The sequence below is a fragment of the Canis lupus genome, chromosome 3 (genome assembly GCF_011100685.1).
Source record: "Canis lupus familiaris isolate Mischka breed German Shepherd chromosome 3, alternate assembly UU_Cfam_GSD_1.0, whole genome shotgun sequence".
NCBI lineage: Eukaryota > Metazoa > Chordata > Mammalia > Carnivora > Canidae > Canis > Canis lupus.
Window position 1 is genome coordinate 32041992 of NC_049224.1, and position 23549 is coordinate 32065540.

The following is a 23549-nucleotide window of genomic DNA, read 5'->3' on the forward strand; positions in this document are numbered from 1 at the left end:
TATCTTTGTCATGCATCCTGTACTCCCTGCTTCTGGCAACTACCAACTTTGCTATATCTTTGAACTTGGTTTTTTTGTTTGTTTTTTTAGATTCTACACATACGTGAGATTGTACGGAATTTATCTTTTTCTGCTTTATTTTGCTAAGCATAATGACCTCAAGATCCATCTGTGTTGTTGAAAATGACAAGATTTCCTTCTTTTTTTATAGCTGAATAACATTCCTTCATGTGTCTACATATGTACACACATACCATATCTTCCTTCATCCATTGACGGGCACTTAGGTGGCTTCTGTGTCTTGGCTATTATGAATGATACTGCAGTGAAGATGGACTGCAGATTTTTTTTTTTTTTTGAGTCAGTGATTTGTTTCCTTTATTTCCTTTCACTCAGAAGTGGGATTTCTGGATGTGGCCCCCACCCCGAGCCCCGGAGACTGCCACGGTGGGATGTATTTTACTAGAAAAAGTATACTCAGCTGGACATACTGTGTTCCTTTACTGTTTTACACAGGCATTGGATTCTGTGTGAAAGAAGGACTACTGCATTCACACAGGGAAACATCCAGTAATTCATTAGTAGACCATGCTGTCTCTCTGTATCCCAGACCATGAGGAAAACAACCACTTCACCAAGGAGAGTCTGTCCAATCTAAACATCTGCCAGATGGCAGTATATCAGTTTCTGTGTTCTTGCCCATCTATGTGATTGCATTTGTGGTGCTGAAGAAACTCAGTTGTTTTAATTCACAAAAGCTTTAAAACCATTCTCAAAAGCAGAACTAGTCTCTTTGACAGCCACCTCAAAAGAACCATGGTACTTACCGATGTGCTCCTGGTTTCTAGCATTTCCATTTTCCCAAGGGACCCACATGGGGCCCTGGGAGTGGGAGAGCACAGTACGGATATGTCAGGCTGGGCCTGGGTGTTAGGTTGCTGAGGTAGGCTGGCTGCAAGAAGGGCCCTTGACTTTACCTAAGGGATTGAGACTTCAGTCTGTGGAATACTGGGCCCATTCTTTTATTGATTGATTGTTTTAGCATCTGAGTAGTTTCTTCATAGCAATCTCAGGAGGCGAGCCAGTATATAAAATAGCTAAAGGCGAGGTTGCTTTCCTTTGTGATCACGGAGTACCCCAGAGTTTCATGGAACAGGATTTGAGAGCCATAGCTGTTGGTAGCAGTGGCCATGTGGATATGAGCAGAAGAGTAACATGATGAAAGTTGTACTTTGTACAGTTCAAAGAAGTGAGGAAGGAGAGTGGCAGACACGAGTGCAGCTTCGGAGTGCCACAGACAGAAGAGTGGCCGGTCCCACTGAGTGGGGTGGGAGCAGGAGACCTACGGCATGACACATAGCTCTGGTCTTGGGAAGACCCTGTGAGTTGGAGAACCGTGTCCTGAGGGGAAGAGCCCAGAGGCTCAAGATTCCCAAGCATGCTCCATCTCAGACTTCACTTCATTGTGATTTTCAAGCATACTTGATTTTGTTTCTTTGTCAAAGCAGCATTTCTTTTGACGTGATCATCAGAGACTAGTGCTGCTTTTGAGAATGGATTTGAAGTTTTTGTGCATTTAAAACAATCTAGTTTCTTTAGCCACTCAAGCTTGGCTAGAAAATGATGTTTGATTTTTAATTAGGAGCTTTTTGCCTGATGATACAGCAGCCTCATCCCCACCCTTCCAACTACCCCCTTAATCTGGAGAAATAAATTGGAGTCCATGCTAGTTGGTGATACAGAAAAAAAGTTGTTTTAATTTTTTCTTTCCAAGTTTTGTTTAAATTCCAGTTAGTTAACATACCGTGTATATTTAGTTTCAGGTGTACCATGTAGTGATTCAACACTTAACATACATCTCCCAGTGCTCATCACAAGTGCTCTCCTTACTCTTACTCTTACTTTCTTGGTTAAGAGTCTGTTTCTTGGTTTGCTTCTCTTTTTTCTTCCCCCATGTTTGTTTGATTTCCTAAATTCCACATATGAGTGAAATTATACGGTATTCTCTGACTGACTTATTTCACTTAGCATAATACTCTCTAGCTTCATTCATGTCATGGCAAATGGCAAGATTTCATTCTTTTTTATGGCTGAATAATATTCCATTGTACGTATATACAACTTCTTTATCCATTTATCAGTCAGTGGACGCTTGGGCTGTTTCTGTAATGTGGCTTTTGTAGATAATGCTGCTATAAACAGTATTTTTGTATCCTTTGGGTAAATACTTAGTAAGGCACACTGTTTTAAAATGTGGGAGAGAAAGGCAAGGTTCAATAAAGTATGCTTCTCTTCCTCACATGATTTATTTTACATGTGAACAGATTGTGTAAAAATATGGGACATTTCTACTTTTCTGGGAAGTGCCTTTATTTGCATATAGAAAAGAAAGAAAATTAGTATCCATCTTACACATGTTAGCAGAGTCATTTCATAGTTTCTTGTTTGGTTATGCTGTGGAGTCTGATGAGCAACATACTTTCAATTTGTAAAATAAAAGTTTAGAAATACTAAGAAGACTGCTCTTGGTCATGTTGACTCAGGGTGGAAGCAACACATGCACAGCACTCTCACTGTGGGTGTCACAAGCAGGACACATGAATGGGCACCAAAGTTATCAGCTCTGCATTTCCCTGCCTGTGGTTTCACCATGTTGGTGTTCAGTTGCCCTGACAGTGTCTAGTCTAAACAAAGATTATTGTTTTCAGTGCCTGTGTAGAGCTCCCACCTGTTGGCTCTTGGATAGGATGCACCTTCACTTGGCTTTTGTCTGACACTGGGCTACCATCCTGGCAGATGCCCCCAGAGGGAGGCTCTGGGTCTCACAGTCTAGTGCTAGACTCTGTCCTCATGTGTGCACAGTGCTAGTGCTGCCCCCACCTCTCAATCTACCCCCAGACCCCCAGCTTCTGGCCCCTGAATTACTGTCCCAGTGCTTCATTCCTTCCTTTGGGCATCCAGGTGCTAGCTATGGCTACACATACTACTTCCTGCCCCTCCAGAGCTTTGCGGTCAGTTTGTAATCCTGTTTGCGACCTGGTTTAGCTGCCACCCTATCTTACGGACAGTGAGACCCAGCACTGTCTAATTCCTGGCCCTTGGATGCTTTGTATTTATTAATAGGCACGTACTTAGCAGAACAGTTGTAATTTCATTTCTGTTTTTGTGAACAGTAATTTATCTAGGTCAGACCTTGCTTTGATAAAAGTTACAGATCCGTGGAATTATGTGTTGAGTTCCTTTGTGAGAATGTGAGACATATTCGAGTTAAATGTTTGATTTGCTTAAGATTTAAATTTGGAGGCCAGAAGTAACCAGAATCAGTTTGCTTACTGTTTATGTTTTGGGGTTTTTCTCTTGGTGTTTTGTTTTTAAAGATTTTATTTATTCATGAGAGACACACAGAGAAAGAGGCAGAGACATAGGCAGAGGGAGAAGCAGGCTCCATGCAGGGAGCCCGATGTGGGACTCGATCCCGGGACTCCAGGATCACACCCTGGGCCAAAGGCAGATGCTAGACCGCTGAGCCACCCGGCTGCCCCACCTGTTGGTGTTTTTAAGCCGTCCTTCTACATGAGTCGCTCTCCTCAAGCTGATGTCCGTTCAACTTTTATTGGCATTTATTTCCTTTCGCTCTTTGTTTTTATTTTTTTACCCTGGTAGATGAATGTCCTTCTTCCAAATACATGCAGATGATTTCACCCAAAAGTGTTTTCAAATGTTTTTTGTTTGCAGAAAATGCTAGGGGAATGATGATAGAACAGAAATACAGCTCTATGGTCATAGCAGTTTGTCCTCCAATCTGCTAAAATGTAAGGCCTCCCTCCCTGGCCTGAGTCTGGCTCCAGGCTGGCCTGGGCTGGCCCCAGAGGGCAGTGCAGATTGAAGTTGTCTGGGCTCAGAGGAGGCCTTATGTGGAGACTTCACATCAGCTCTGTAATACTGCCCCTTGAGCCCTGCCATCACACCAAGGTACTGTTGAGGATCTGAACCAGGTGAGCAGATGCCTCCATGCTATGCTTTCAGGGGCTTTGGCAGGAGTGTCTGGATTGTGGGTCCCTTCAGGAGCCCCTTGTCACCAACCCCTGGTACCTGTCTTCTTGCTTTACCTACAGTGCCCATCTCGCACCTCTCTTACCTTGCTCCTTTGTTTTGTCTTGTCTCTTCAGCGGGTTTTCTGACAGTGTTCCATTTTCCTAAGGGTACTGGCTTATTAGAGACATACTCATAACCAGTGTGTGTGTGCGTGCACGCACACACACCATACGTACTGTTTTTCTTTCCCTTTTAATTTCTTGGCACCACCCATGCTGCTAGTTGAAAATCAGTCTCACTGCTTTAATTTCTATGAATTCTTTGCGGCTTAAGTGTTCTTTTTTCCCAAGACCATTGAGTTATATAAGGACTCATTGTCTGCTATTACCTTTTTATGGAACTGCCCGCAAACAGGGGGCTTCCCTTTCTTCCTTCCCATCTACCCGGATGCTACCCAGAAACGGGGAATATGATTACATCGTATATTTTTAAGCAAGTTCTCTTGTGCAGTATTCTTTGCTTCAAAGTGTGTGGTGACTATTACATTTATAGAAATCCTCTGGCCTTTTCCCTTAGATGCTCACGGAGGCCCTGTCTCCTGTTCCCGTACTCCCCTGGGCAGCTCTGTCTGGGGTTCCAGCTCTTGCTGCCCCTCAGGCCTAGGCTGCTTCCTAACACCTGCACTCACCCTTTGTGAAACCCGCTTTTTTGTTTGCCTCTGGCCTTTATCCAGGTAGACATAGTGCCTGGCGATGGAGCGGGTGATTCTGTCCCTGCTCTGGCCATGGGACCTCTGAACCTTGCTCTGCTCATCTGTTGGGATGGGATGGCACCACCGTGAGTGCAGCTAAGAGGACAACTTGTTGAGAAGATGCAGGGTGAATTTGAGGCTGAGGGGCAGACATTGCCAGGTGAGGGAGAAAGGAGGTCAGCAGCTATGGGGGCCTTCAGCATGTCAAGTAGGCACAGCCTTTCCAATGGGCAGCTGTGAGGCTCTTCAGCCCAGTGTTGGGAACCCCAGCCTCCTGACTACATGTGGTTGCTTGACCCCACCTAGGGTCCCCTGATGCTCACCTGTGGTGGCCACCTGAGGTGCATGGGGCATGATCCTTGGGCTCTAGCTCTGGGTAGGAGATGAAAGGAAGGGATGCCCCTAGTTTGCACTGGCAGCGTTGTGTGAGAGGGATTTATGTATACCAGTGTGGTGGTCCGTCTTGTAGGGGGAGAGGGAAATCTGTAGTTAGATACCTCTTACGGAGGCAAATAAATGCCAGCAGGATTTTGAAGACTCTGCCCTGCATAGACCTGAGCCTCCATTCTGCATGAGTCTGTTCCTGGTAGTGAGCAGGAACCTGTGGTTGCTTGAGTCCCAGCTGAGACACAGCTGGTGCCTGTGTCCTGGGAGTGCCTCACCCAAGGGTAGGGAGTATGGGGCATAGGAGGAAGAAGTATCTCGCTAGGGTCTCCCTGGCTGAGAGTGTTCTAGTGTGTCACAGCACGGCTTTCCCTCCCATCTCCAGCACCCCTCCTCTCCAGCTTAAGCTCATGGGCATGAGGTCCCCATGCCAGGGTCATGCCCTAGGGGTCCTGTTGAGCAATCAGCACGGCGCCTTCCCCACACAGGCTGAGTGAAGAAATAAGCTGGGTGAGTGGGGCACACGGCACAGTGTGCAGGCTTCAGAATTCAGGCGACTAGCCAGCTCCCAGCCACTAATGTTGACACCAGAGCATAGGTGCCCCTTGAGCCAAGGGGATCCCTGTGAGTGATTCAGGGGTATTCGAACAGTCACTGGAAGAGCAACAAAGTATATTCAGTAAGTCCTTTGAAATCTTTATTTTAAAAACTGTTAAATGTACAAAATCAGTTTGTTGATGGTTTGTTAAAATGGCAGTGATATACCTTAACGACCTGTAGAGCTTGGCCGTGAACCTGAGGGCTGGGAACCACTGCAGGTAGAGTCAGTCAATGGGGCAGCCTGGCTTGACAGTGTTTGCTGATTATGTAAACCAAGGAGTCAGTTCACTGCAAAGGGAGGTGGGGGACCACACTCTGGAGGTGCCTGTGCTAGCTCTTTGAGAATGAGGTTTGGGTGGTCCGCTGACCCTTGTTGCACTCCTAGCCATCTGCTTTTTGTGCACTGAGCATATATTTTTTTATGACCAAAAAACACCAGTACATGGTAGACTTTAGCAGCCAGTTGGTGCAAGGGTATAGGGATTGTTGCACGGCAATTCTGTGTGACTCGTTCTTAGCTCTGTGTTGGTTTGCTTGGGATGCCAGAAAAAATACCACAAACAAGGTGGCTTGAGCAACAGGAATGTATTGTCTTATGGTTAATGGAGGCTGAAAGTTTGAGATCAAGGTGTCAGCAGGGCTGGTGCCTTCTGAGGCCTCTCTCCTCAGCTTGCAGATGGCCACCTTCTCTCTCTCTTCCCCTTGTACTTGTGGTCAGAGGCCATCTTGCTGTGAACAGGCCTTGAGTGGTGCACATCTCTTTACATGTTCATGTGAATTGCGTTGGTGGAGACAGAAATGTGACTTGAGTTGTTAAACTAAACTCTCCCCTGGCAGCGTGGGCAGGATTGAGCACTATTCCAAAGAAGTCATTTTCATTATGCTTTTGGGCATTGGCATTGTCGAAGCTGGTTACAAAGTCTTGTCACTCCCTCAGGTGCAGTAGACGCTCTGCCCCACAGGTCATGTGCTGGCTAGGCAGATGAAGTGCCCTTGTCCTGGGGACACAGGCTTTCTCTGGCTGGTGGCAGCATAGGCAGTGAGGGGGGAAGGGAACCAGAGGCCACTGGGGCAAGTGTCATGCCCGGAAGAAAGCCCAGTGGGCTTGAGAGGATGTGGCAGGAAGGAGTGAGGTCCTGCAGCCAGGAGGGCGGCCAGAGTGGTTACAGTGAGCATGGACATCATTTCTAGAGTTGTGAGTCCATCATGAGCGTAGGGTCTGTCGGTGGCACTTAGAGATGGAGAAAAGTAAGTAGATTTGAAAGAAATCTTGGAGGTAGAACTGTGAGATATTAGAGAACAAGTCAGGACAGAGACTTTGGAGAGTAGGACCCAGAGCTGACTATTCCCAGGTTTCCTTAATGTGGTTGAGGGGAAGGCTGTGCAGATATGCATTTGTGGACGATGCACAGGGTGGAGAGACATGAGAGTGTTTGTGGGGCCCTGGGGTATGTGTGTGCATGTGCTCATGGCAACTGCAGCACTCTTTGGGGGGGGTGGTCTTTTAGGGGGTGTTTATGACAGGAAAACATGAAATATGAAAATGTGACAAGGGGAAAGACAGCAGGGAGCTACAGCAGGGCCTTGGCCATTGGCCTACAGGAAGCTGAAAAGGTGCTGCAGAAACATGTTCAACAATTTTTTTTTTGTAGATAGAATTCCCTTATAATTAATACTTGTTAGAAAATAGAGTTTGACATTACTTACAATTATATCAACATTCATAGAGTCTGAACATCATAGGCATATGGGTGTACTATCACCACAAGATGTCTTTACTTCCCAAGTATTTTTAAACTTTAGCTATGAAGGTCAGAGCCAAATTTGTTCTTGACAAGTAGAATTTTTATGTCCATTCAATCAAAGAGTCTCTTACATCTTTCTGGGCCTATTCATTTGCAGATAGGAGTAGAAATTGTAACTGGGTTCCTCATCTCTCTCATTTACATGTGATGCCCATCTTCATATACTGTCCAATTTCTTTAGGATAAAAGGTACGACTCACAGCAGGGCCACATAGATAAGAAAGTTCTGTATGGACGAGATCACATCCTCATGCATCTTCCGTTTCATCTCCTCTGGGTCCAGCTTCAGTGCAAGGCCCTCGATCCGGAACATCACTGCTTTGCTTCTCCACCTTGCAGCTGCCACATTCTGCTCTCCTCAGAGGCTGCCTCATGTTCAACAATTTTAACCTTTTTTTTTTTTTTTTTTTAAGTTTTTTAAAGATTTTATTCATTTATTTGACAGAGAGAGAGAGCACGTACTGGGGGAGCCGCCAAGGGAGAGGAAGGAGCAGGCTTCCCAGACAACCCCAATTTAACTGATATACTGACAGTTGTTTTGAACTCCCTTTCCACCTCTTCCTGCATCTAACCACCAAACCCTTTTTATCTGCCTCTGTGATATATCCCAGATCTGTAATCTTTTGTCCAACATTACTACTTCCACTTGAACTTAGATAATCAGAATTTCTTGCCTGGATTCCTGTGTCAGCCTTCTTTGTACCTAGTCTCCCTATCACATAAGGGTTGTCCCTTTCCATCTATCTTTCCTATCAGTAACCCAAATTACCTGTCATATGAGAAAGTTAAATATGTATATATTACAGAGAGCAGTATAACAAACCCAAAATGACTGTTGTTAATATTATTTGTAATTTTTTATGAAGCAAATATGACAAAGTTGTGTCATTCCTTCCATAAGGGCAAACACCTTATACTACTCTCCTGATCCTATACTGAAATGTATCCTTGGTGTATTTTTAACATCTTTTTAAAAATTATTTATTTATTTATTCATGAGAGACACAGAGAGGCAGAGACACAGGCAGAGGGAGAAGCAGGCGCCCTGCGGGGAGCCCAATGTGGGACTCGATCCCAGGACCCCAGGATCACGCCCTGAGCCAAAGGCAGACGCTCAACCACTGAGCCACCCAGACGTCCCAACACTGTGAACTTTTTTATGAAAGTTGGAAGAAAAAAGCAGCATACAAAACAGCTTGTATCATAACATCTTTCTGTGAGGGATGAGGGGGATTATGGATTTTTCCCTTGTCCATATTTTCTGATTTATGTACAGTAAACACTGCTATTTTTTTCTGATTTTTTTAAATTTTAACATCAGATTTACCATTTTGACCATTTTTTAATTGTGCCGTTCAGCAACATTGAGTGCGTTCATTCACACTGTTGTGCAGCCATCACCATTGTCCTCTCTAGAACTTTTCCCATCTTCCCAGACAGGAACTTTTTACCTATTAAACACTAACTCCCATTTCCACCTCCTTCAAACTCCTGACAACCCCATTCTATTTCTATGACTTTGACTACTCTAGGTACCCAACATAAGTGGAATCATACATTATTTGTCCTTTTGTAACTGATTTCACTCAGCGTAATGTCCTCAAGGTTCATCTGTGTTGTAGCATGGGTGAAAATTTCCTTCCTTATTTCCTTTCTGATTAATAATATCTCATTGTGTGTATCACACAAATATTGATATTTTTATATGAGGAAAGTGTCTTTACTGATTTAAGTTGAGCATTTATGTTTTTCCCTGGATGTGACTTAAGTGTGTCACGGACCCTGTGCGAGCCTCCTGCACCACCTCTTCCCCCATTGAGGGTGATCTTGGCCTCTCTTGGGCAGAGGTAGGGAGGAAGAAGCGTGGTGTGGGCAGGAGGCCAAGGTGCCTGGTCACATGGGCAGTTAGCCTGACCATTTCCTTAATGGCCAGTTGCATGAATGTTGTGGGGCATGCAAGGGCTGCAGGAGCCCCCAGGCCTCTTGTGGCATGTCGCACGGCGTGGGTTCTGGCCATGCAAAGGCCTAGTGTGGGACTCAGAGCTGGATCTGTAGAATGCATGTTGTCTGGCCATCTCGTGCTTCAGAAGACGTCGCTGGGACTCCCCACACTGCAGAGCAGTGGCCAGGGTGAGGACCAAGCCCCTGCTTTTCTGTGCTTCGCTGTCCTGGGCTGCTTCTTTCATGAGTATGTGGAACAAGAAGTCCTGATGATAGAAGGAAGTTGATGATGGAAGTTTTTAAAAGGCCATCTTCCTTGTTTACAAAAGGACCAGCTATTTTGAAAAATTATCTGCTACATTTTATTTTTTATTTTTTATTTTTATTTTTTTGTGATCTGCTACATTTTAAATTTATAGTTAGAAACACACAAAACAGATCTGTTGTTGAGAGGAGTTTTGTGTGAATGCCAGTTAGGCCCATTAGGTCCCACTGTCTTTGCTCCATGTTCTGGCTGATTTCCTGTCAAGGACAGAAATGTCACTGTCACCAGGGCACTTGTGGATTTACTTTTCCTTTCAGTGTTGGCCTGTCAGTGGCCTGTCTCCTGTCAGTGTTGGCCTGGTGTCATCTGAAGCTGTCTCTTGTCAGATGCATCCATGTTGATCATTGTTCTGTCTCCCTCTGTCAGTATGTGGTGCATCTTGTTATTCCTGGTAGTCTTCTTGCTCTGAAGTTTACTATTCACACAGCTGTTCCAGCTTCCTTTGGCCTGGTGCTTGCATGGTTTGTCTTTTTCCCTCTTACTTTCAACTTATGTTGTTATATTTGAGGTGAGTTTCTTGTAACTGGCGTATAGTTGAGTCAGGATTTTTTCATCCTTTCTGACAATCTCTGACTTTTAATTAGTGTGTTTAGACTTTTTAAAAATGTTTTCTTTTCTTTTCTTTTCTTTTTCTTCTTTTCTTTTCTTTCCTCTCTCCCTCTCCCCCCATTCCTTCCTTCCGTCCTTTCCTTTCTTTTTAAAGTGAGCGGAGGAGGAGATCCTGCTGAGTGAGACTGATCCCACTGAGACACACAGGCACCCCTGTTTAGACTGTTGATGATCAATGTAATTACTGATATGTTTGGATATCACGCACACTTTGTGTGTGTGGTTTTTTGTGTTTTGTTTTGTTTTGTTTTTTTTGCTTGTAAACAGTAGAAATTTATTTCCCATAGTTCTGGAGGCTTAGTAGTCCAAGATCAAGCTGTTAGGGTCCCAGCATAGTCATGTCTGGTGAGGGTCTGTAATATTCTGATTTTTATATATTTGATCTTTATCTGTTTCTGACAGAGCTCCTAAAACTCCTACAATTTCTTAAGTGATAAGGAAGATACTGATATTCATAACAAACCTCTTTCAACCATCCCTGAGTTTATGGTAATGAAGTGACTTTTGGAAAGCCCCTTAAGAAGGGCACTGATTATCAGGAGACCTAGCATGGGATTAGAGGGTTGGAACTTGGCATCCCACCTCCCTGACCTGGAAGTTAAATCCTTTGCCAATGGCCAGTGATTTAATCAGTCATGCTCATGTGGGGCAATCCATAAGGACAGGGTTCAGAGAATTTCTGGATTGATGAAATATTTGGAAAGAGTGTGGAGCACTCAGAGAGGGCATAGAAGCTTGGCACCCTTTCCCCATATAACTAGCCCTATGCCTCTCTTCCCTGAGTTATATATCCTTTATAATAAACTGGTAATCTAGAAAGTACAACATTTTCCTGAGTTCTGTGAGCCATTCTGGCAAATTAATTGAATCCAAGGAGGGGGTCACGGTAACCTCTGATTTCTGGCTGGTTGGTCAGAAGCACAGTTGACAACCTGGAATTTTGATTGGCGTCTGAGGTGGAGGGGGGTTTGTCTTGTAGGACTGAGTCTTTGACATGTGGGATCTGATGCTATCTGCAGGTAGATAGTGTCAGAATTGAGCTGAACTATAGAACACCCAGCTGGTGTCCAAGAATTCCTTGGTGGTGTGGGAAAAAAAGTCACAAGTTGGAATTGGTCACAGAATCAGAGGAACCGTTTTCAGGTTGCAGACACCAACTTCTCATTGTGTCCTAAAATAGCAGAAAGAGGATCCCTATTTTTTCATTACTCTGCTTCCTTTTCCTGCCTTTGTTAGATTGTTTGACATTTTTAGCATTCTAAATTTATTATATGTGATCTTTTCATAGTTATATTGCTTTTCATAGTTTCATTTATTAGAGCTGTGAGCTGTGAAGGAAATAATCTAGTCTTTTTGCTCACTGTTTAACCTTTGGATTGCTTTTTGCTTTATTCTTCGTGTCCCAAGTTTCCTTCTTGTAGTACTTCCCTTTTATTGAAGAACTTTGATTTGCCTGTTGTTTATGAATCCTCTTTATTTTCCTTCATCTGAGATTTTTTTTTTCGTTGTCAGAGAGAGAGAAAGAGAAAGAGAGCACCAAGCAGGGAGAGTGGCAGGCAGAGGGAGAAGCAGGCTCCCCTCTGAGCAGGGAGCCCGATATGGGACTTGATCCCAGGACCCTGAGATCATGACTTGGGATGAAGGTGGACACTTAACTGACTCAGCTACCCAGGTGTCCCTCATCTGAGAATTCTTATTTTACCTTCATTCCTGAAGGGTATTTCACTTGATGTAGGATTCTCTGTTGACACTTCTTTTTCTCTCAGACTTAAAAAGTGTCATTCTACTTCCTCAAGTCTCCTTGGTTTCTGAGGAGAAATCCACAGGCATTCAAATTGTTCTGTAGATAATAAGGCACTTTTTCTCTGTTTCTAACACATTCTTTTCTTTTTGTGTTTCACCAGTTAATTTTTAAAAAGAATTTTAGTTGACACAGTGTTATACTGGCATACAGTGAACAAGTTCAGCAATAATTTGTATTGCTGTAAACTTGCATAAACAAGTTTATAGATTATGCTGTATTCACTATAAGTATAGCTACCATCTGTCCTGATGTATCACTATTACAATATCATTAACTGTATTCCTTATTCTGTGTCTTGTGTTCCTGTGACTTAGTCATTCAATTTTTTTTTTCTTTGTTTTAGTTTATAACAGTTTGACTATGATGTGCCTGGTGTGGATTTCTTTAGGTTTATCCTGTTTGGAATCCATTAAGCTTCTTGAATTCATACATGAATGATCTGCCAAATGTGGGAGGTTTTTGGCCATTGTTTTCACCCAGTTTCTGCATCCCTTCCACTCTCATGACACAAATATTAGACCATTTCTCTTGTCCCAAAGATCCTCGGAGGCTCATTTTTTTTTCCAACCTTTTTTCTGTTGTCCGGATTGGAGAATTTTTATTATTGTCTTCAAGTTCCTTTGAATTTTTCTTTCCTTTGCTCTTGAGCTTGTGTAGGGAGTTTTTGTATAGTATTTTTTAGCTTTAAAATTTCTAGTATTTTCATTTGGTTCTTTATGTGGTATCTTTTCTTCCCTGGTTTTTTATTTTTTCTTTCAGTTTGGGAGTGTTATTATTGTTTATTAGAACATTTTTATAATCATTGCTTTAAATTCTGTTACATAATTGTAATATCTATGGTAATATCTGGGTTTTTTCATTGTCGGTATCTGTTAATCATCTTTTCTTTGTGTGCTAGGTAGTTTCGCCTGCAGCTGAACATTTTGGATATTATGAAATGGAACTCTAGGTCTGAAGTCCTAGGAGAATGCTATTGTGTTTTTTTGTTTTTTTGTTTTTTTTTTTTATTTTAGCAGGCAAACCACCTGGTTCAATGTAGGTTGTGGTTCTGACACCTCCTTCTCTGGGGTGTGATTCAATGTCAGTTCTGTTCTCAGAGCCTCTAGAGTGCCATTTGGGTCTGTCCTGTGTGTGCCACCTGTGGCCATCTGGGAGCTGGCTGTGATCTCAGGGATTGGAGTGTGAGAGGATCAGATTCATGCACTTACAGCTTAGGGGTGGGGGCCCAGAGTTCATTAGCAACTTTATAATCTCATTCTTCTGAGATTCTTCCTCTCCATACTGTCCCTGGGGCTTTCCGGTGCTCTGGGGTTCCCTTTTTGGTTTTCCAGCCAGTAGCTGGGGGTTTAGTAACTCTCCTCACCACGCACTTCTACACTGACACCTTGTCTGGCGCCCAGTATTGGGAGGAGCAACTGAGGGCTTCTTCCATTTAGTGTTCTCACCAGCCTGCCTGCTGCTCTTTCCTTTTCACAATGCATGTAGCTGCTCCGCGTGTCCAGAGTCAGGGCTGCTTGGTGTATTGTGTCTGAGGATGGAGCTGCTACTCCCTGTATCCCATCCAGGGTCGGAGCAGCATTCTGAAGGAGGCAGGCTTGGAATGTGCTGTTTCCTCTCCCCTGGAGCTGCCACAGATGTGTTTAGATGACATCCACCCCCTTTTTGTGCTTTCTTGCACTGGCCTTGGAGTTTGTGCTGTCAGTCCTGTGCTAACAGTCCCCTCCCTCTTTCATGTTGACCCTTGGCCCCCACCTTAGTAGTCCCTACAGGCAGTTGCTGGAGGAAGAAGGGCTCTGACCTTCTCCATCTCTATTCCTTAGTGTGTTGCTTTGCATAGAAGAACCACTTGGGAAATGTCCATCTGCAGGGAAGCACTCTTGCCCCCTTGGAGGTTGGAGGCTGTGCTGGCTTCCTTGGGGCAGACAGGTGTTGAAGTGGTTGGGGCAGTGGTGTTGAAGAGGACATTCCCTCCTCTGGCCCAGTGAGCAGGTTGTCAGACCCTCCCAGAGAGCCCAGTAGGGATGATGGCTCCAAGGTGGGAAGGGTGACAGGAAGCAAAGGTATGTGTGGTGGTTCATGTGCCACTGTGACACAACTGGAGGCCAGGAGAGGCTACATCATGACTTCTTTGCCAGCAAGTCCTAAGAGAGACAACAGACCCAAGGGATTGGTCATGACCACGTCAGCCATCCCCATTGCTCAAGAGAGGGATCAGGCAAGTGGGGGTCTGATTTCCCTACCTTGGAATGATTGTCAGTATCTCCACCCTTCCTCACAGTGCAGGTTTGTGCTGTGTTTTGTTCTAGGCCAAGATGGCGGCCCAGGTGACACTGGAGGATGCACTATCCAATGTGGACCTCTTGGAAGAGCTGCCTTTGCCTGACCAGCAGCCCTGCATCGAGCCCCCACCATCCTCACTCCTCTACCAGGTTTGTGCTGGACAGCAGTAGGTTGTACTGCCTGCAGTGCTGACCTCCACATGATGGTTTTTCTCTTCCTTTCAGCCAAATTTCAACACTAACTTTGAAGACAGAAATGCATTTGTTACTGGTATTGCAAGATATATTGAACAAGCGACTGTTCATTCTAGCATGGTAATTCCTTCTGCATGTTTTTGTTTTCCTTGGGGGAATACTACTAGTGATGGCAAATATACACTTTTTGGTGTTATCTTAGTATGATATATACTAAGGAAAAAGAGAAGAAAGTGGATGAAGATGCCTTATGTTTTTAGAGAAGACTTTGTTTTCTTTATTATAAAAACGATACATGTTCTTTCTGAAAATTGAAGCAAGAAATTGAGCAAGGAAGCTTCTGTCAGCATTTTGAGGGAGTCCATTCTCTCTTATCATTTATACCTGTACTCATGCATGCAGTTATATACGCAACTGTGATTCAGATTGCATGAATGAATTGTGTTGCTATTACGTATTTTAATGATTTCATGAACTTTTCATATGACATATGTCAAAATGTGCCAGCTAAAGTAATATTTAATAGCTATCTATTCCATTTTGTAATTTCCACAATTTCATTATTTTTGCATGTTTAGTTTCCCTTTTTTCTTTGTCATAAAAAATATAATAATGAATATCTTTCCAAACACATCATTATTCCCATTGGCTAGATTTGTATAAGTGAAGTTACTAGATCAAAAGTTGTAAACATTTTAAAGCCTCTTAAGAACATAATGAAATTGTAGTTGACATTTTTAGAACATCTCTGCGCTTTTTACCATTTTTACCAAAGGAAACAATGTGAAAAGAGTAAACACTACAGCAGTTAAAAAATTATGGCAGTCCTCTTTGCATGGATACTGTTCTCTGGATTTTAAGTGCTACAGAAATACTTGTAGCTTTTCCTCCTACACACTAGGGATGATGGAGCTGCCTCAGTCTTAGGAGCCCAGAGGCTCTCTGTAGCCTGGTGGTAAGGCCTTGACCCTGTGCACATCTGCACTATGCTGGCATCTGTGCTCAACTTCAGATCTGCACTGCCAGCTGGTTGTTTTGGATAGAGCGGAGTTGAGGAATAGCGGCTGTGGCAGGTGCCAAGGTTTGTGTTGGCTCCTCTCCAGCCCACAGAAGCCATGGGGGTGTTTCCGGAGGTCATTATGGCCACAGTGCTACACTGCAGCATCACCAACTTCTTAGCAGCTGCCTCGTGGCATACAGGTCCTGGTACTTGTCTGTACCTCAGAGTGAGAGTCAGGATTGCCTCTGGATTTTAGCAACAAGGCATCTCCGTTTTTATGATTGTTTTCCTGCTTGCTGATTTGCCCTGTGTACCCTTACAGAATGAAATGCTGGAAGAAGGCCAAGAGTACGCGGTCATGCTGTACACCTGGAGGAGCTGCTCTCGGGCCATCCCACAGGTGTCCCCACCCCAGCCAGGCGCACCCATTCTTGCTGACCATGCCCCTACCATAGTCAGACAGTGCTCTTACCCTTCTCCCCCCACATCTCAGCCTAACCACACCCCTACTCCACCAGCCTACCCTCCCTCCCACATCCCACGCCACAGCAGGCTGGGACTGCAATGACCTAACAATGACCTTCCCTCTCACTTCTAGCTAAGTTGAAGCCTCTTTATGTCATACTTGTTTATTCCTAGGTGAAATGTAATGAGCAACCTAATAGAGTGGAAATTTATGAGAAAACCGTCGAGGTCCTGGAGCCTGAGGTCACAAAACTGATGAATTTTATGTACTTCCAGGTAAAACAGTGAAATAATCCTAGGACTTTAATGCAGATGAGTAGGAATCTGGCCCACTTTGACATATCACCATGACTTCTGAACAAAGTGCATGTGAACGAAAGCAGCCATAACAACTTCTGAGACAAAAGAGAACAAATCCTTTGTCAGTCTACAGCTTTACTGGCCCTTTCAGAATAAATACCTCTTCTGTGTTTCACTACTCTTGTCTCTGAGAGTGAATTTGTATTTCCTTCATGAAGACTGCTTTCTGTCAGTTCCAAATATGTTTGTCTTTCTGCCAATTTATACTTGTGACGCATCTAGTTTTTCAGGTGTTTTCTTCTTCTCACTCCCTCCTGTCACTTGGGGGTTCTTGCCCTGCCTTGGCTACTCTGACCCATTGTTTACATGGAGTTGCCACAGGAGGTGGACTTGCTGGCTTTTTAAAGATCTACTTTGAACATGTAGGGTTCTTACTATAGATCCCTTTAGCAAAGGTGAGAAGATAGAACTTATTAGGAGATGAGTGTTTGCTTTATCTTCAAGGTTGTCAAGAGGAAACATTTCTCTGCACACCCCTTCCTTTTCATCTCTGAATGCCAAAACATCTGTTTGTAGACCTTCTGTTGGAGGTTTTTCTCAGTAACTTTGCTTGAATAATCAACAAAATTCTTTTATTTTAGGGATGTAGTTGGTAAAGTGGAAAGTTAATGATGATTGTTACACAACAAAAGTATGTGGAAATTACTTTTGTAACAAATAACATTTGTTTTATAACAACAAATCTCTTTACCTGAGCTGTAAATGTCCACTCATTTGGGTGGGTATTTCGTCAAGGAGTGACAGTGAGTCCAGCCACTGTGCTTGAAGCTGGGCATGGAGTTGGCCCTTCACTGACAGCAGCCTTTTTTGCCTTTTCTTCCTCTGCTTAGAGAAATGCCATTGAGCGTTTCTGTGGGGAGGTGAGGCGCCTATGCCATGCGGAAAGAAGGAAGGACTTCGTGTCTGAAGCCTACTTGATCACGCTGGGGAAGTTCATTAACATGTTTGCTGTGCTAGATGAGCTTAAGAACATGAAGTGCAGTGTGAAAAATGACCACTCGGCATATAAGAGGTGAGCTTTGACCTTTCCCTGTAGGTCCTTGCAGAGAGTGCCCCCGCAGACAGGGTGGTTCCTGATTAGCTGCATGCTCTGCACATGGTAGGTATGCATCCCATATGTGCTGAAATAATGTCACTGTTTGGTAACAGTTATTTGACAGGCTCAGGACTGTTTGAATACACACTCCTAGGTGCGTAAGGGTAGCTGGCAGATTATGAGTATGGCAATGCATCAAGGTGCGTCCTCATAGGCATGTGTACATTGTGGTTTCATGAAGCTAGAGTGGGATCTAATTATCCTCAAACATTTGTTGAGGAGCGTGGGTGCTCAGCACATGTGGGAAGACAGAAGTACATAAGATCAGTCCCTTTTATAGAGGGTTAGGGGCACTGCAAGGCTTTTGGCTCAGTAGGCATCTTCCTGAGGGCACAGGCAGGTTTGCAGCCTGAGGGCAACACCTGTTCATGTCATTTCCTGGTTACACATTCCTAGAAGGTACACACCATCACAGCAGTGGGCAGAGCTGGTCTGTAGACTGTCATAGGATCACACTGAGGTTCCAGCTCCCTGAGACTAGCTCTTCTCCTGGGAGACAGGAGAGAACTTACGGAGAAGAGAATTGGAAAAGGTAGGTGTGGCATGATAGTCTGCTTCTAGAAAATAGTGAGGGGCAGTTGGCAGGAAGATGGAGGGTGATCAGTCAGAACAAAGCCAACTATCTTCTAATAGACTTTTCTTTATAAAGTATGTGCTTTAAAAAAAAAGAAAAAGTCTGTGCTTGATACTGTTCAATGCATGATTAGCAGGAATGAGATGCTGACTTTTGTTTGTTCTGCTAGATAAGGACTCTTGGCTGTGAAATTAAATTTTATGAGGTTTTCCTTTGCATCAGAATAGGCTGGCATTTATACTCAGAAGGGGTTATACTATTATACTGTTAGCTGTCGCTTTATTGTATCTGAAATCATATAACTTTTGCCATGTCTTTAAAATAAAATCTACATGGGATGTGGTGCCAAACTGAGATTTAGGATGAGTTAGCAGTGGGAGTTGGACTAGATCACCTAGAGTTGAAGCCTCACAACTGATGAGGGGATTCCACAGTGTTCACACCCCAGGGGTCCTGCTGGCTGGCTGCTCTGCTGTCTTCATGTGTTATCTCATGGTCCAGGATGGTTGCTTGAACTCCAGCGATCATTTCTTCATTCCAGTCAACAGGGAGGAAGGAGAATAGAAGGGGTCATACTACTTTTTATAAGTGAACTTCCAAGTTCCTTGCAGTATTTTTTGTTGTATCTCATGGCTCAACCATTAGTCACATGGAGATGAGGCACATTGCTGTAGCATGGAAATTTGGGGTTTATTTCTAAGGAGGCACAGAGGAAATGACTGTTGGTATAGGATATCAGTCTTTACCATGAGAATTTTTCTTCAATAAAACCCCCAAGTTTTTAGGTAGCAGACAGGTCCTTATGTGGACAGTTTCCACGAAACTTTTTTTTTTGGGGGGGGGCTGCCCTAGACATTCAGGAAGCTCACACCCATGTTTACATTGCTTTGCAAGACTCAGACACTCAGCGTGTACCTTACAGTCTTATTGTACCTAAGTGTACAGATAATTCTGTGTGTGCTGTTCCCTCTCTCCTCACACCTGCTTTGTGGGTAGACAGATGGACAGTTGTTGTTTGTTACAGGTGTGATAAGTGAGCTTCAGGAGAGTGCAGGGGGTTAATCCAAGATCAACTAGCCTATTAGTGGAGGAAATCGGGATTCTGTCTCTGACCATTGGCACAAAAACTGGGTGTGGCGCCTGACTTGTGGGAGGTGTGGTAGCCTAGGTGATTCTTGGCAGAGACACTGGATGGTGCTGACCATCTCCCTTACCATATTCTGGGAGTCAAAAGGGGAGGCAGTCTTTCTCAGACTTGGAAACAGGTCGCTATGGGGAGAAACCAGTGTTATTAGGTACCTGGCAAGAAGGCCTATGGTTGGCACTGCCACATCTGAGGAAATCTTTCAGCTGTGGACAGTGGGGTGGTGAACTGTCCAGGCTGGGACAAGAGTGACCTGGAGTCCAGGGTAGAGAAGCTCGAGGAGGCTGAAATTATAACCAGCTTCTAAGGCCCACATTTTTACATTTAACTGTAGCCAGATAAATAATCTGGATTATTTTATGCTTTTTTTTTTTCTTTTTAAAATCATTAAGCACATTGATTAACTCTTTTTTTTTGCTTTCAAAGAGCCGCTCAGTTTCTACGGAAAATGGCAGATCCACAGTCCATCCAGGAATCACAGAATCTGTCCATGTTCCTGGCCAACCACAACAAAATCACACAAGTAAGGCTTGCACTCTTGCTGCTCTAGCTGATGGGGTGCATGACTGGGGCCACAGCCAGGAAGCCAGGAACAGTCTATGGCATGGATCTCGCATTCTGTGTTTTAGTCTCTGCAGCAGCAGCTTGAAGTGATTTCTGGCTATGAAGAGCTCCTCGCCGACATCGTGAATCTGTGTGTGGATTACTACGAGAATAGGATGTACCTGACACCCAGTGAGAAACACATGCTTCTCAAAGTACGTGTGTGGGCATGGCTGCTTGCGTAACTGTGGAGAGAAGAGGCTGTGTTTTGACTACAATCTTTTTGGTAGCCTTTTCTTATTCTCATGCTTGCCACTGTGTGTGTGCGCATGTGTTTATACACAGTATCCTCCATGCACTAGCGGCTCTCAACACATTCGTATGACTGTCTCAGGCTTGACCTCAGTGCCAGTTGGGATCATATGCCTCCCCCGGGAAGGCATGCTTATGGGTGAGGAGGTCTGGGGTGGGGGCTTCTCTTAGCATCAGCTTCTTGCAGCAGAGGATACATCAGATTCCAATTGTTCAGGATGTGATTTCTAGGAATTAAGAATATGGCGTCTTCATGATTATGGTAGACTTTTCTTGGTCAAGAACATGACCATTCACCATATTGGGGAGGTCAGTGATATTTCTTACTGGGAAGAGGGAGGAGAAGGCAGTTCTGCCACTGCATTAGCTTTGCTTTCCACCTTTGGGGAGGATAGCCTTGAAGAACCTTGTGCTAGGTGTCCAGTCAGCCCAAAGCCTTCCCTGTAAGAGTGGGCCCAGTCCCAAGATCTCTTCCTGCAGGAGAGCACCATGGGCGAGTTGGTGCTGGAGGACGCTGTAGTGGACCTCTTTGTGATGGTGGAAATACTCTATGTGTGCCATCTGGGGCAGGAGCCCCTGGCCATGGATGCTTATGGAAATCCACATTTAGTGTTGCATTTGCTTGACGAGAGGTAGAGATGGTGTTTGTGCCTGGGGAAGACATTAAAATAGCCACAAGAAATGACACACATAGAAGAATAACTTCATATGAAAGGATATCTATTTATTTATAAGGAACTTTTAAAAGTGCTTTTTGCTTTTTGGGATCCCTGGGTGGTTCAGCAGATCCCTGGGTGGTTCAACAGATCCCTGGGTGGTTCAGCGGTTTAGTGCCTGCATTTGACCCAGGGCATGATCCTGGAGTCCCGGGATCGAGTCCCACATCAGACTCCCTGCATGGAGCCTGCTTCTCTCTCTGCCTGTTTCTCCGCTTCTCTCTCTCTCTCTCTCTCTGTGTGTGTGTCTCTCATGAATAAATAAATAAAAGCTTTAAAAAATACATAAATGGGCAGCCCTGGTGGCGCAGCGGTTTAGCGCTGCCTGCAGCCCGGGGCTGATCCTGGAGACCCCGGATCGAGTCCCACATCAGGCTCTCTGTATGATGCCTGCTTCTCCCTCTGCCTGTGTCTCTGCCTCTCTCTCTGTCTCTATGAATAAATAAATAAAATCTTTAAAAAAATACATAAATAAATAAAAACAAAAGTGCTTTTTGAAAGAAGAGCAAACTATCATTTTAATTTATGAACTATAGCAATAGAAGAGCTTTTGGGTAACTAAACTTGCAGTTCTGAGTTTTATGTGCCATTTTGTGATTTTCAGGTCATGGGGTTTGGCCTATACTTGATGGATGGGAGTGTCAGCAACATCTATAAACTTGATGCCAAGAAAAGAATAAACTTATCCAAAATTGATAAGTACTTCAAGGTGAGTTACGTTTTTTAGGTTAAGTGTATCAGTTTGAATTTGGGGAGGTAAGCCTCTGTGACCCACATCTGGAAATGTGGGCATAGGCAGTGGGAAAGGGGGAAAGCACTGGCTTCCATCTGCAAAGGCCACTAGTCTCCTTCCTGTTCTGCCTCAGCTTTGCCTGGGTTTGAACCTTTGTGTGACGGTATCTTTTGCATCTGGCTGCTTTCACTCATTTGTTAGATTCATCCCTGGGAGATCCTGCATCTGTTGTCCTTAAGTTTCCATTGTGGTATCCATTTTATGATTAGATCTCAACTTACCCATTCTGTTGTGACATGGCATGAGGTCATTTCTGAGTTTGGCTGGTACGAGCAATGCTGCTTTGATCTATGCAGGTTTTTATTGAACATGTATATGCCCAGGGCTAGGATTGGGGGCCATAGGCATATATATTCAGTGTTAGATACAGCCTCACAATTTCTCACATGGGTATGCTGATTCGCATTGCAATGTTGCCTCCGTCATAAAACAGGTGTCTGTAAGGGTGTGACTCTGTCTTAAGTTCTCTGTCCCGCTCCGCTGGTCTCCATTCCTGCTCAGGGCCACCCTGTCTTTGTTGCTATAGCTTTCCAATAGAACAGATCTGCTTTATCAGGAGGCTTTCAAGTTATGTTCTTCAGATTGTCTTGGGTGTCATGCCTTTACCATTCAAAATAAATTGGCTTGCTGATTTCCGTATGCACACGTACTCACTACCCGTAAACCATTTTTCTTCTTGGAATTTGTTTGGGATTCCATTGAATTTATAGATCAGTTTAGAAATAAATACTAAGCATTCCAATGTATGACCAATCTATGATCTATGGATATAGTTCTCCATTCTCTTAGAACTTCAAAACTTTCTCTAGAATTTTTGATAGTATTTTTGTTTAGAGGTCTTTACCATATTTTGGATTTGTTCATATTTTTAGTTCTTTTGATGCTATTGCAAATTGTTTCTCTTTAGATTTTCATTTTGTTACTAGCATATGGAAATGAAAATTGTTTTTTTATGACAGATCTAGCAACAAGGTAGGTTAATTTTAATATTTGAATTGGTTTTATGAACATTGGTTCTTAAATTGTGTTTTGTCCTTCTTAACGTGATTGTGTAAATTGCTTAGTTTTTTTTTCTAGTAAATGATTTACAGAGATAGTATTCAGCCCATAGTAATTACCAGCATTACTCATTTTTTTTTTTAAAGCATTACTCATTCTTGTGACTATGTTTGGTGACTGAAGACACATAATGGCCTTATTTTTCTTTGTTCTTTGAATATAGCAGCTCCAGGTGGTTCCACTATTCGGGGACATGCAAATAGAACTGGCAAGATACATCAAGACCAGCGCCCACTATGAGGAAAATAAATCTCGGTAGGATGACAGTGAGCTGTCCAGTTGGAACATTCTGCAATGTTCTCATTGTGGTTTTATAACACTTATCTATCTAGAGAGAACGCCTTTGACATTTTTAACCATCTGGAACCAAATGCCCCATACAGTAGGCCTTGTCACTTGTGACTGCTTACATTTAAATTCACTTTAAAAATACAGTTAAAATGGTTAGAACATTCACATTTCAAATGTTCAGTAGTGGCTACTGTGTTGGACAGCACAAGTACAGAACTTTTCCATCATCTCAGAGAGTTCTATTGAATAGAAGTGGCTGAGAATGTACCAGCTTAAACAAGTGGTGTGCCGGAATGCTTAAAGACTAGCCCTGCTGGGGAAGGGGATATTTGCATTTACATTACAGAGGATGTACAACTAACATACCTGAGTGCCAAATCCAGCCCAGGGCTGTTTCTGTAAGATCTTGGTAGCTTTAAATGGTCTTTCCATTTTTAAAGGTTTTTTTTGTTGTTGTTTTTCCTTTTC

At 43.7% G+C, this 23549-nt stretch overlaps 1 protein-coding gene and 1 pseudogene across 2 annotated transcripts in view; one reads left to right on the forward strand and one right to left on the reverse strand.

Moving 5' to 3' along the window:
* Window positions 1-7732: 7732 nt before the first annotated feature.
* LOC100688323 lies at window positions 7733-7888 on the reverse strand (annotated as a pseudogene).
* Window positions 7889-14560: 6672 nt separating this feature from the next.
* Window positions 14561-23549, forward strand: part of CYFIP1 (cytoplasmic FMR1 interacting protein 1) — a 76738-nt gene continuing 67749 nt past the window's right edge. For both annotated transcript variants that reach the window (XM_038532560.1, XM_038532559.1), the window contains exons 1-9: window positions 14561-14683; window positions 14759-14848; window positions 16051-16128; window positions 16368-16469; window positions 17384-17565; window positions 19794-19890; window positions 19997-20125; window positions 21543-21647; window positions 22954-23045. In XM_038532560.1, the coding sequence (XP_038388488.1) occupies window positions 14567-14683; window positions 14759-14848; window positions 16051-16128; window positions 16368-16469; window positions 17384-17565; window positions 19794-19890; window positions 19997-20125; window positions 21543-21647; window positions 22954-23045 (992 nt within the window). In that variant the 5' untranslated portion in view covers window positions 14561-14566. The remainder of the gene's footprint in view (window positions 14684-14758; window positions 14849-16050; window positions 16129-16367; window positions 16470-17383; window positions 17566-19793; window positions 19891-19996; window positions 20126-21542; window positions 21648-22953; window positions 23046-23549) is intronic.